Genomic DNA, 13,953 nt, shown 5'->3' with positions numbered 1-13,953 from the left:
AAAATCCACGTCCGTTTTCGACTAACGTCTTTACGACTGTCAGAACATTTCCAACAGTCGGAAGATTAAAAATCGACGGTTGAATTGGCCGATATTTCCGTCTGTCGGAAATGTTCTGACCGTTGGATAAAACATTGAATACCCCCATAGTGAGAGAAGCTTTAAGGCCAGTTGGCACAATCGTCTTGCCTTCAACTCTGAATTGTGTACACAGTCGGGTGGGGTGAGATCTGGTTAGCTGACTTGGCTCGAGTATATTGGCTCAGGCCCCCCCACACGCCCGAAACAAAAACCAACAACGTAGATGACGTGTAGACTTTAGTGGCAGCCAGAACGTACAGAGAACCAAAAATGTACAGTGTGGTTTTTATTTATTTAAGACTTTGTATGACCGAAGAATGACTTAATTTGGCTTTCAGTTATTTGTAGATATTAATTGATAACTTCCTGTTAGAAAATCACTGTGAACTACAAATTAGGCGCCTACCCAAGAACATCATGTACAGTGTTACAACAAGGTTGTTTCAACCTTTAACGCAACAAAGCTACAATCGGGAGAGGTTCCTTAATTGGGAAATGTTTGTGCAATAATGGAAACCTATTGTGTGCAGATTTTCCTGTTGCGTAAAACAAGACACCGTGGATATATTCCTTGTTCACATGTTGTTCTGCAACACATTGTACTAGAATAAATGGCTATGGCTAATAAGGTCGGCAAACATTGGGTCATCCACTGAAGGTCAACAGGCCTTAGGTCGACACAGACAAAAGATCGACATGACTAATGTCGACAGGGTCATAACGCATGCTTTAGGTCAATATTGAAAAGGTCGACATGGGTTTTTCATGTTTTTTTTTGTCCCAAAAAGTCGATATGGACACTGTATGGATGAACTGCATCCCCTCACATACTTTGGACACAGCGACTTGCTACCAGTGGTGGTTTTTACCTAGGGGCTGCAGGGCTACAGCCCCCCCCCCCCCCCCACCCCAGTAAAAATCCATCACCACCAATAAGCAGAGTGATTACAGAGGCTTCCTATTGGAAGCACAATATGCTAATCACATGCTGGGCTGTGATCGGCAGATACAGCTTCCAATGGGAGGCCTTTCTGCCAGCTCAGTGCTGCTTCATGGCCTGCAGACGACGCAGTCCATAGAAGCCTCAGGGAAAAGACGGGGACACGATCCCCCACCCATCAGCCGTAAGGGTCTTCTATGGACTGTCCAGGAAGCAGCCCTTAGGAGTCAGTGCACGCTGCCACTGCCGACACGGATGTTGAATAGACAGGTGGCGGGGCTGGACAGTGCATTCCCCCGAAGCAAACAGGTAGAAGACGCCACTGCTTGCTACGCTCGGCACACTATTCTATTCTCCCTCCACAGCCTAGTGGATAGTAGGGCATGAAATACTGCCGGTCGGCACATGTCGGCTCACAAAAAAATAGTGACAAAGCCATGTCGATCATTCGACTGTCAACTTAGTTGTGTCCGTTTCTCGAATAAATTACTCAATCCCCCCCCCCCCTCTCTCTCTCTCGATTTACCTTGATTTTCCTTATTTTTTTGGGGCGAACACATCATGGACATCAATCGTCGGTCGGGCACTAATACGCACGGGGGACCAATGTTTTGCATATACGCAGCTGCATTTCTGCTCATGTGCATACGATGGGAGCATGCGAACTCGGCGGAAAATCTGTTCACTAAGCGCATGCTCCGGGAGGGGCGTGGGGTGCTTGCCAGGGGCATTAGCATATGCATTCGCCCAGCGTTTCATGGGCTTTCCCAAGAAAATGCAGGGCGTGCGTATGGAAATGCGGTCGTGACATGCGTGTGGGGGGCACACAGCTGACTTGACCGGATGTCAGCTGTGCGCCCATATCCCTGCTTTCTTCACTCATATGTACGAGTGGTCTAGACCACTCGTGCGTGGGGGAGCGCTTTCCACATCATTCCATGGTCAGCGACCATGGAATGATGGGGGAGGTTCCCACAGGCACGCGAATGGATGTTCACATAAATCATCCGCATGCCGAGCGGCTGAATTCGACGTGCGAATGGGCGGCGCGGACGATCCATTCACTTTGTGGGGTTTGGTAGATTCGTTTCGGCCCATGCACGCGTCTGAGTGAAGCAATCTGAATAAGGGCCATAGAGTGTAAGCTCTTCTCCAGCAGGAACATACACAAATGATTAAATATGCGCCGCAGTGTACATAGGTACCACATAAAATAATAACCGCGCACCTCTACGACTGCTGGATTTAGTAACTAATAAACTGCGCGATGGAACAATGCAGAATTCCTGTAAGTGAAAATAAAGGTTCTGCATCTGAGAGAATCCTGCTGAGCTGCAAATGGATTGGAATTACAGTAGAAAGCCTTAACGAAAACCAATACTTGTTTTATTTTATAAGTCCATTTCAGTCTATTTATAAGGCACTGTCGATAGAAAATGCAGTTGTATTGCACAGCTACTATTTATTAACACTGGGAGCATATATTTATTAGTTTACTGATCTATATAGGGCCTTTCACCTTTTCTTTGCTTTATGCGCGTCAGGTTTATCTGATCGATTTTTGTAGATGACATTTTACTTGTATGAAAGTCCGTGTAATAATGGAACCATTCCTTTGCTTGGGCTGAAAACTATAGAGGATCTTGAAGGTACACTAACTTTGTATTTCCCTTCATATTGGTGTAAATGCTAGTACGTGTGCTTGCAGAGTTCATCATATACCATTGTTTGTCTTTTCTTCTCCATGGTGCATCCTCTTCCTTTATGCATCCTGTCGATCTTTTTGGGGGATTTTTAGCCTGTTCGCAAATATAAAGGTGCCCACACACTAGAACGATTTTTGGGCCGATTTATCGTCCGATGTTTACCGATAATCGGTCGAAAATCGGCCGATTTTTGTCCGATGCGCGCTCCCGTGGATCTTTAGCTGAATCTTCTGATCTTAAGGTGCATACACACTCGTACAATGTGCGCATGAAAGATATTGGTGACATATTTCCCTTGAACTTCCAAGAGTTGGTTACAAAACATGTACACGAAAGATTTTTTTTGTCAGATGACCGATTTTCTTGAAAGATTAAAGATTTTTATGAAAGATAAACATGGAGGCTAATTTAAATACTGGGCCGGCTTACAGGGGGGTGAGCTGGTCATGAGCTGGTCGCTGAGCAATAATCGTTCACAAACCATAATCAAAAATAATAATCCTATGAAAAGAATAAAACTTTTTTTTTTTTTAAACAGCGTGGGGTCTCCCCTCCCAAGTATAACCGGGATACAGTCATTGGGTCACCACCAAGTAGGTCGTCAAGCATTAGGTCGACACCACTAGGTCGACCTGTAGATAGGTTGACATGACTTTAGGTCAACTGGGTCATTAGGTTGACATGGGTCATTAGGTCGACATGGATTAGGTCGACATGTTTTTTTTTTTACAGGTAGTGTTTCATGCCCTACCATCCACTAGGGCATGGTGGGAGAATAAACTAGTGTGCCGAGCATAGCAAGCCCGAAACATAGCGAGCCATGCAAGGGTGGTACGTTTTAGTGTTTATGTTGACTGTGTTGACATAACGGTAAAAAAATAAAATAAAAACAAACCAACCATGTTGACTTTTTCACTGTCGACCTTACCTATGTCGACCTAATGACCCTGTCGACCTTATCCATGTGGACCTTATGACCCTGTTGACCTAACTCATGTCGACCTAGACTCATGTTGACTTTCCTGCATGTTGACCGAGACACATGGCGACCTAATGGTGTAGACCTAATGACTGTCTGGTGACCAACTGATCCACACCCGTATAACCAGCCCCGGGCTCTTTGAGCAAGTGCTGGTTCCAGAAATACAGGGGACAAAATGAATAGGGGTTCCCCTGTATTTCAGCAACCAGCACCAGGCTCCTTAACCGGTCCTGGTTCCAAAATTACGGGGTACAAGAGTAGGGGTCCCCCGCCTTTTGGAACCAGCACCAGGCTCCAACAGCCAGCGGTGTAATGCCACAGCCGGGGGAGACTTTTTATACAAGCTCCCCCGGGCGTCACATTAACACCCTGGCTGGTCAGCCCTTCCCGGGTCCCTGGGAGAGTGGTGACACCCCCAATAAAGGTGTCTCCCCCCCCCCCCCCCCTCAAAGGCCACCCCGGGCAGAGTTGAAGCCTGGGGCTGTCCCCAACACCGGTTGGCGGTGGGTGCCGGGCTCATAGTAAATTATTCATTGGTGGTCAGTGTGTTTTTAAATACATTGGTGGTCAGTGTATTGTTAAATTTTTATAAAAAAAACATTGGTGGTCAGTGGGGTAGATATATATTTTTTTAAATACATTGGTGGTCAGTGGGGGTATATATTTTTTTTTTAAATACATTGGTGGTCAGTGGGGGTAGATTTAAAAAAAAAAAATACATTGGTGGTCAGTGGTTTCTGCATACTCGGACAAAAATGGACACTGCATACTCACCTCTGTTCTGTGATCTTCTGGCAGCGTGTCTCCCGTCCAGCGGCGCCTCTGTCTCCCGTCCAGCAGCACCTCTGACTCCTGTCCCGCTGTGTGATGGCAGAGATCGGAGGTCGGAGGGCAGGGGGCGTGGATTCAGGCGGCAGTCTCCTCTCGGCGAGCGACGGCAGAGCAGGTAAATATTGACCTGCCTTGCACGGGCGACGGACGGGGGTGATGACCGACCAGCGGGTATGCGCACCGTCGTTCGCCGCTCGTCGGCACTCCCATACACACTCTACGATTTTTTGCCCAATATCTACGAGTGTGTATGCACCATTACGTGCTGCACAAAAGATCAGAACATTTAACAAAAGATCCATAGGAACGCACACGGGATCTTAAGAAAAATCTTTGGTAAAGATGTGCGCTTGCCTGAAATCTTTTGTCCAGGACGGAAAAAAGATTTCAAGGCTAATTTATGCGCACATCTTATGATCGCAGATCTTTCTAGTGTGTGGGCACCTTTACTGGGCGCACCCATCGTTTTTGTGGGAATGCCCAGGAAACGCAGGGCATACCAATGCGTACTCACTCCTACTGCCCGTCTCCATCCTGCTCCCCCCCTCCTGTGCGTACGCCTCAGCGACTGTGCATGTCACTGAAGGTGTCTGCACAGCAGCCTGCATATGCTAATATACACATGCGCAGAAGCAAAACATCAGTCCCGATACGAATACGCAAGGGGGAACTATCGAACTAGAATCTCCCCTCAGCCTAACAACCTCATTAATGAATGCTAATTAACTACATAGTTCCCCAGATCCAGCTAATTACATTCAATATAGAAATAAAAAAATTCTAAATGTTATGTGTAATATTTGTCAAACTTGGATTTGCTGCTTAACGAGACATTATAATAACTGTTAAGTTAACTGATGACATAAAGGACGAGATGTTCTAACATCCGCAGCCCTCTATCGCCCCCCTTCACCGGCCACCGCATTCTTAATGATCGCATATGCGCTCATTAACGCAAGGGACAGCTCTTGCGATAAGAGCTGTCCCATGCGATGCGGCGCCGGTGCTGGGCTTCTGGGTCTGAGACCCAGAAATCCATCTGCGCATGTGCAGAGCACGGTGCTGGCTGCAGGGCATGCTGGGAAGGGTCCGTGACTGATCTCTCACACAGCGCTGCGGTAAGAAGCCATAGGCTTCTCCAGGGAATCGCCAGCAAAAGCTGCTGCCACTGCGGAGGGGGGACAGAGCATACAGAAATGCGATAAAAACCCTGATAACTGGGTTTTAACTGCATGTTTGCTTTAGAGAATCTCCCCCAAAATATGATATGCCGAAGTAATGTGTCCAAGTTTATACCTAGCCTCCTTTCTCCTCAGGAATATTTTATGCGACTTTTTCCATTAAAATGCGTCTTTATTTACAAAACCAAGTACACAGAAGCAGCTTCTGCTGATTAAAATATGTGGGATGCCTTTATTCTGTGTGTGTGGCCACGACTTTATCTAAATACGAAATGCTGTGCTCCAGTTTTTTCTGGGAAAACACTGTAACATTGTAATTCTTATGCCGACACAGCGGCAGTCAGACACTGATTAAAGATGTGCATATATTTTTAATCAGCAGAAGTGACTTGTGTGCCATATTTGCACAGTTTTGCCATTAAGCTGCTATACCATACATACCATACATACATTACCTGCGGATGCTGGGTCTTCTGACTAATACTAAAAAAAGTATTTATATATCTGTTAAAATTAAGATTGATAATAAAAGAAAAGATGACTGCTGACCAGAAATAACTGCGGTAGAGATTTTGTGGACCAGGTTCCCTGTGGGAGATATGAATTATCCTGATATCTTCAACGATTTGAAACCATCAAATCTGAGTGCAGGGTCTAGCGATGTGTAAAACCACAGAGGAAGTAATAGTGTACTACAGTTATAGCGCCTTGGTATGGAGTTGGGTAATGGGAGGCCCTAGATACTACTCAGCGATGTGCAAAAATATTTCTGTATTGCAAAAACACAACCAACAAAATCTTTAAAGCTGCTGTGTCTACTTCTATATCGGTTACATTGTTAGTGGGGTATTCTATTCCAGATTAGTTTTTGGAGACCTATTCAATGTACCGACTGTTGAGTGTTGTAACCTCTGCAAATTGGCAAATATGGCCCAAAGTGTCGAAAAACGGCCTGGAATTCAACCATCCGCGGCCGTTTCCGAAAAAAAAAAAAACAGATCTGACTTGTTTTAAAGTCAGATCTGTTTTGTTGGAAACTGCCTTCATTGCTGTTGGTAACGGCAGAATTGACAGGGCGGGGGTTGCTATTTCCACCAGCCGAAATAGTGGCCAGGATTGAACACCGCCCTTGTTGTGTCATCTCAGGTGGAAGTAGAGGAGTTCCTCCTCATTCATTACAATACTAGAATGGATTCACATAGCCTAATATTTACCATAACAAGGTAGTACTAGAATCAATGACATTGTGCGCCTATTCTTGTGAAGGTTCAGTATAATCCTGATGTTTGGTGAATGCTAATAATTACAGTCCTCAGGTAGATGTGCACAGGTAGTATCTTCCCCAAAGAAAAGAGGAACAAGAGGACTAGCCTTCCATATATGCAGCCATATACCTGCATAGAAGTAGGCAAAAGATCAATAAAAGTGATTTTACCAACACGTTTCATCTGCTCCTTGCACTTCATCAGGGGAGTAGTGTGTGTGTGTTTTTTGTGAGATTTTTGCGGAGGGGGAGTTTTTGTATTTTCTGGCTGTGTGTGTTATTTTTGGGGTGAGGGTTTGTACTTTTTTTGTGAGATTTTTGCAGAGGGCGAGTTTTTGTATTTTCTGGCTGTGTGTGTATCCATTCATTTTACAGTTTCCTGGTTTGTGTCCTTTGCTTACTTTATTTTTGTATTTCTTTGTATAAATTGTCTGACCTGCGTATAACACCATCAGCTTATACCAGAACTGCTTTAGCGAGCGCTCCTTATATTTGCTAAATAATGTGTGTGTGTGTGTGTATATACATATAGAGCTATAGGTTGACACCAAATGATCGACGTGCACAATATTGACATAGTCAAAAGGTTGACATAAAAAAGAAGTCGACCGAAAAGTAGTAGGCCCATGAAAAGCTCAACATGAGTTTTTAGGGTGAAGGTCGACACATGAAAAGGGTCGACCTGTCTAGGGTCAACAGGGTCAAAAGGTCCACACAAGCATTAGGGTAGACTATTAAAAAGGTCAACATTTTTTCACCTTCTTTGCCTCGAATGTCGACATGGACTCGCATTACTCGCCATGCTTCAGGCTATTATATTCACTCCCCCAAATCCTAGTGGAAGGTAGGGCTTGTCGGCACGTTTGCTCAAAACAAAAAAAAGCTTAGGCCTGTCAACTTTCATTGGCCGACCAAAACCATGTCGACCTTAATACTGTCAACCTAACGACCATATAAGTTTTTAATGTTTTTTTTTTTGTCTATCAGTTTCTCCAATTCATCACGTGGACTCCAAATTAGTGTCCCGCATTACTCGCCACGCTTCGGGCTATTCCTGGTCCACGCTGGTGGTAAAGCCTTGATCATGTTTAAAAAAATATTAAAAAAAATCCTTTAAACTCATGTCGACCTCTTATACATGTGATCAGGCAGAGATGTTGTCCAGAGCAACCAATTGGCTTCACACTCTTCTATTGAACAGTTTATGAAATGACAGCTAGAAGCTGATTGGTTGCTTTGGGCAACTACACTCCATGACTTGCCACCTCTCCCCCCGGGACCTCTCCCTTCTTCATGCCTATGGACCTGAGCCTAGGTTAAATGTTAAGCATGACAGAGTCAGACTGTGTATCATTAGCATTTGCATGTGACCGCCCACTGAGCTGTCAATCACCGGTGGCTCCCGGCATGGCTGTATGGGGCGGTCAGCGGATCGCCCGCACACACAGCACGATGCTCCAATATATCTCTAGATATATCGGGCATCGGATGTGTTGCAGAGCCGACGCAATGTATCTGTGAACAACGCTGTTCGCGGATATATCGCTCGTACACACTGGCCGATAATGTATCAATAAATCGGCCACTGTGAAGCACTATGCTCTGTGGTGATGTATTTGAGTCATAGTACTGTGTTATGGTGGGTGGCTTGATGAGGTGGCCGTAAGCATTACCAGTGGTACAGGTGGGGGAGACTTTAGTACTCTGTGTGACATTTTCAGATTGTTTTGCACAACTAATTCCGAGTAATAAGTGTAGGCTTTGCCGTATTGCATCATGTTGCTTCATTGACAAATTTATTCGTTCTGATTCACTTTCACCACGATCATAGGCCAAGGGGGCGGGGAAGGGGGGTGTGTCCCTCCCACTCACTGCTGGGCCACACTCGTCTGAGGCCACGCCAATGTGGAGTCAAATACAGCAGCGAGTCTGCAGCTGTTAAATATTCAGGATACATCCACTATGTAAGTAAATAGAACAGGTGCCTAACTGCAGTGAATTTGGCTCAGCTGGCCCGCAGAGGATGGCTTCCTCCTATTCTCTCCTCCATGTCTTCTCCTTCTAGACCAGGGCCATCGGACCGATTGAGGCTCCCTGAACCTGTAGCCCCCCAATTTCCTCTAGTTTTCTTTACAGATTTGTTTGTTATATGGTGCTTGTAAAACTAGTATCACGTGCTTTGCGGATGTTTCTTTTATATAGTTATTACTAAGATTATAAGTAACATGTGTCCCATCTATGTAGCTCCTGAAGAGTATCCAGTGGTTTTCGTACCAGCAGTGTCTCTCCTCCTTCATGTCAGCATTTCCTTTTCTCCTCCTCATACGTACAACTTATTGTTGCTCCTATGTGCGGTTTATGTGTATGATTTGTCATTGAGACCATGCCGCCTGTCGATTATAGGGAATCCCATCCCTGCGTCGACACTGTCTAGTTCAACAGTCACAAGGTCCACCACTATTAGTCGACAGTGACTAAGTTGACACCTAAGAATGGTTGACAATGACAGAATGTCGACACAAGTTTAATGTCACCATATTCATAGTCGGCACTCAAAAAGTCGACACAAGCTTTTCATGTTTATTTTTTTAGACCTACTTGATTCATACTTTACTATCCAAGTGGGTATAGCGTTAGATTATATCAGTGTGCCCGAAGCAAGGCGATGCAGCCCACTTATACGGTGTCCTTGTCAACATATGTCGACATAGACACAAGAGAAAACCACAGGAAGAACTTGTGTCAATTTATTTTTAATGTCGACATGTAAGTTGCCCATTCTTAGGTGTTGACCTAGACATTGTTGACCCGTTATTCCAGAACCGCTTATAGCACCTGGTTGTGTCACCCCAGTATGCCCTAGAGATGGCACTGCTGGCATAATATGATTACCCAGCTTGTGTAGCCCTTACCAGCCTCGCCAGGGGAATCTTGCTGGATAGAGTCTGAACAATGGCACGGATTCCTGGTGGGTGTAATGAGAATCCCAGATTAATACCTGACCCGTCCCTGCATTATTAATGTCACTTTGCTTGATTGTCCCCTCCGGTCTTTGTTACAGAATTTAGCGGATATATCATGGATACCAGCAAAAGGATCGAGCCAACAGTCTCCGCGCAAACACTACAGCAGAAAGCCAACCCGGACCGCAGCCTCGCCACCACCATTTACGTTCCCGAGCAAGGGGGGTACAAGGAGAAGTTCCTGAAGCTGGTAGAAGAGAAATACAAATGTGAGAAGTGCCGGCTGGTGCTGTGCAACCCCCGACAGACGGAATGCGGGCACCGCTTCTGTGAGACCTGCATGAATGTCATACTGAGGTGAGGTGTAAGTGCAACCAAACCTTTTCTTACGCCTAAGCGGCCTGTAGCCCTCTCCATGTTACTTCCAGCAATATTGACAGTTAGCACACGCAAGAACACTCGGCATCAAGATGTACCACGTGTCGCCAATATAACTAGCACTAGGCCGAATAAAGCCTTACCGTAGATGGTTGCTATGGGTTACAGCCACTTGGCTGATATTGCTCATTTTTCTATATTCTGTTTTTTTGCTTTCTTTTTTTTTTTACTTTTTTGTATTTATTGTTTCATTTGTAGAAGTTTTATAGAAATCACTGACGCACGTTCGATTATATTGATCGTCTTAATGTTTCGCCCTCAGCTCATCCAATACACAGTGCACGGCTTGTGAAGAAATAATAATTAAAGACAAGGTAAGGAACCAATTAATTTGTGCAAGTAATAATTATTATACACGACATAATATACCCATACCGGTAAATCGGTTCCAGTTGATGGATCTACAGTGTATAGATAGACTGTCAATAGTTCTATCCGGAAAGTCAACAGGGTCAAAGGGCGACATGAAAAAGGGTAGACACATGATAAGTTCAACGTAAGTTTTTCATGATTTTTTTTTTCAAGCGGCTTGTTCTTACTTCCCCATCCATGTCGGGGATGCGGTCATTCGTCAGACTGCATTTAGGTCTACAGTCATTAGGTCGACCCCACTAGGTCGACTGGCAGGAAGGTCGACCTGACTTAAGGTCGACATGGGCCAAGGTCGACATGACTTAAGGTCGAATTTGCATAAAGGTCGACATGAGGAAGGTCGACATGGTTTTTTCACTGTTTTTTTGAGCCGACATGTGCCGACAGGCGGTATTTCATGCCCTACCATCCACTAGGGCGTGGTGGGAGAATAAAATAGTGTGCCGAGCGCAGCGAGGCATCGTGCCCGAAGCATTGCGAGCGATGCGAGGGTCCGATTCTCATTGCCAACTGTGTCCATGTCGACTGTGTCGACATTCGGATAAAAAAACAGTGAAAAACCCATGTCGACCTTATGACCAGTCGACCTTCCTCATGTCGACCTTTATGCAAATTCGACCTTAAGTCATGTCGACCTTGGCCCATGTCGACCTTAAGTCAGGTCGACCTTCCTGCCAGTCGACCTAGTGGGGTCGACCTAATGACTGTAGACCTAAATGCAGTCTGACGAATGATCCCATTCCCCATGTCGGCAGGGGACATATAATAGTGTGGCGGTGTTAGACTAGTTGTCGACATTAATGCCAAAAATTTGAAAAACTCGTGTCAATCTTTTGACCATGTCGACCTGTTGCCCGCCGATAATTCCGCTGAGGGCATTTGCACTGTCCGTTTTCCCGCAAGCTCTGTTCCTGCATGCAAGAATGCGATGTTACAGGCTGTGTTGCCAGTTAGGGGCAGATTGGCTGGCACTCTCCTAAGCTTAGTCCACCTGGCCCATAGATCCTTGTCCGGATAGTTGTGTGCGTTTATGCGATTCACTTTGACGGTTACGTTGTCTGATCAGCATTTTCTATTGAAAAAAGTGGCGCTTAATTAACCCTTTAAGTGCCAAGTGAATTTGTCAAAATAGGTGTGAAAATTGCCAAGCCAACCTCTTTATTCATCATAATGACCTGTAATGTTACCTTATATAGGAAATAGAATCTTTTTTTATTTTTACACATTTTTTTTATTTGAATTTATATAACAAATGTGAGCGACGCTGGCATTTTAGCCGATATTTTGCACATCTCTCAGAGAGATGTTGGCACTCAAAGAGTTAAAGGAGCAGAAGGCTTTAATGTCATTCCTGTATGTTGTATTGTGCACCTACAATACAGATGTGTTATCACAGTGGTTCTCAAACTCGGTCCTCAGAACTTCACACAGTTCACGTTTTCCAGGTGACCCGACAGGTGCACTCATTACTGGCTGACACATTTTAAATGATCCACAGGTGGAGCTAATTATTTCACTTGATTCTGTGAGGAGACCTGGAAAACATGCACTGTGTGGGGTCCTGAGGTCCGACTTTGAGAACCTGTGTGTTATCATATTATTTTTTCCCCCACGCCAAGTTCTTTTCTGCTTCGTGTAGAGTCGGCCGCACACAGATATAAATGTGTCGCACGTCAAATTATTCCGTGACTAAGGCGCTCATTCATAGGACATTACACGCGTCGTCCCACTCGCACCGTGTGGCGTATTGAAGCTATGAGCGGGATGGTCATACATGTGAGTTGGTGCATTGTGTCTGCAGTGTGATGACGAGGCTGTGCGATCTATGTAATTGTTACGTTGGTCGCCTATAATTAGGAAATAGTTGTTGTTTATTCCCTAGTAGAAATCTCTCCCTCCAATGTGGGTGGCCATGAGTGGAAAACGCTGCTCATTCCGTTTCACGGAGCTGCAATTACACGGAACTGATGACCCTTTCCGTCCTGCTTGCCTGTATAATAAAGTCTTCATCCCTACTAGAACTTTAGAGACAGGGGGGAAGAAGAGTTCACAGGAAGTGTGGGGGGGGGCGGGGAGAAGAGAGACCAGGACGTGGGGGGGGGGGGGGGGGGAAGAGGGCCCGGGGTGTGGACTGGGGGGGGGGGGGGGGAGAAGAGGGGCCGGGGGGGGGGGGGGGGGGAAGAAGAGGGGCCGGGGGGGGGGGGGGGGGGAGAGGGCCCAGGACGTGGGCCGGGGGGGGGGGAGAGGGTCCAGGACATGGGCCAGGGTGGGGGGGGAGAAGTGGGCCCAGGACGTGGGCCAGGGGGAAAGAAGAGGGCCCAGGACATGGGCCAGGGGGGGGGGGGAGAAGTGGGCCCAGGACGTGGGCCAGGGGGAAAGAAGAGGGCCTAGGAAGTTGGCCAGTGGGGGAAGAAGACGGCGCAGGAAGTGGGCCAGGGGGGAGGACATGGGCCAGGAGGGGAGCAAGCGGGCCCAGGACATGGCTCCTTTATGTGTGTATCATCTGCAGTTTTTGCTATGTCTCATACATGTGATGCCAGTAGGGTCTGATTAATGAGTAAAGGAGGGAACAATATGGTGAACATGAAGGAAGGTGGTAAAAAACGCATTAACCTTCAGCCAACATCCATTTCATTGAAGTACATGTGGACGGCCTTGAAAACGTAAGGATTGGGGCCTGCCCGTAGTTGCCGGTGCAGAAATTGCCTACAGTATTTAGCATTGTTTCTGTACATTAGTATAGTTGTGGCTGCTTGGAAAGTCCCGAGCATGAAACAGGATGCGTGTTTACAGGATATTTCTGTCGAAATCTGATCTGAATGTCTTGGACTGCACTACACATGTCTATAGGCACTGTGTACAAAGAGAAAACCTTGGAGAGAGGTAAAGTCTCCAAATCATCTTCTAACTGTCATCTTTCAAGCGCCACCAGTAAAACAAGTTAGAAGCTGATTGGTCGATACTAACTCTGAGAACAGAGCCGTTTTCCGTAGCGTTACAAGAGATATTGGAGTTTTATGTTCCTGGCGGGCAGCCGGCCAACCTCCATGTTCTATACGGTGCTCGCTGTTTTGTTTTGAAAGGCGACGGGCTGAGAACCTACGCCAAGCCAGGTCATGATTCTACACTTAATCCCCCATTTTTACAGTGAATAGATTGTGGGTGGGCTGACAGAAAGCACAAATTGGCTCCCTT

General features: G+C 46.0%; 1 protein-coding gene across 2 annotated transcripts in view; it reads left to right on the top strand.

The window, feature by feature from the left end:
• Nucleotides 1-13,953, top strand: part of TRAF3 (TNF receptor associated factor 3) — a 78,857-nt gene that overhangs the window by 44,425 nt on the left and 20,479 nt on the right. For both annotated transcript variants that reach the window (XM_083166880.1, XM_083166881.1), the window contains exons 2-3: nt 10,047-10,305; nt 10,649-10,700. In XM_083166880.1, coding sequence (XP_083023006.1) covers nt 10,047-10,305; nt 10,649-10,700 — 311 coding nt within the window. The remainder of the gene's footprint in view (nt 1-10,046; nt 10,306-10,648; nt 10,701-13,953) is intronic.

This window comes from Crinia signifera, chromosome 12 (assembly GCF_055691185.1).
Source record: "Crinia signifera chromosome 12, ASM5569118v1, whole genome shotgun sequence".
Taxonomy (NCBI): Eukaryota; Metazoa; Chordata; class Amphibia; order Anura; family Myobatrachidae; genus Crinia; species Crinia signifera.
This window is presented reverse-complemented; position numbering and strand designations above follow the sequence as displayed.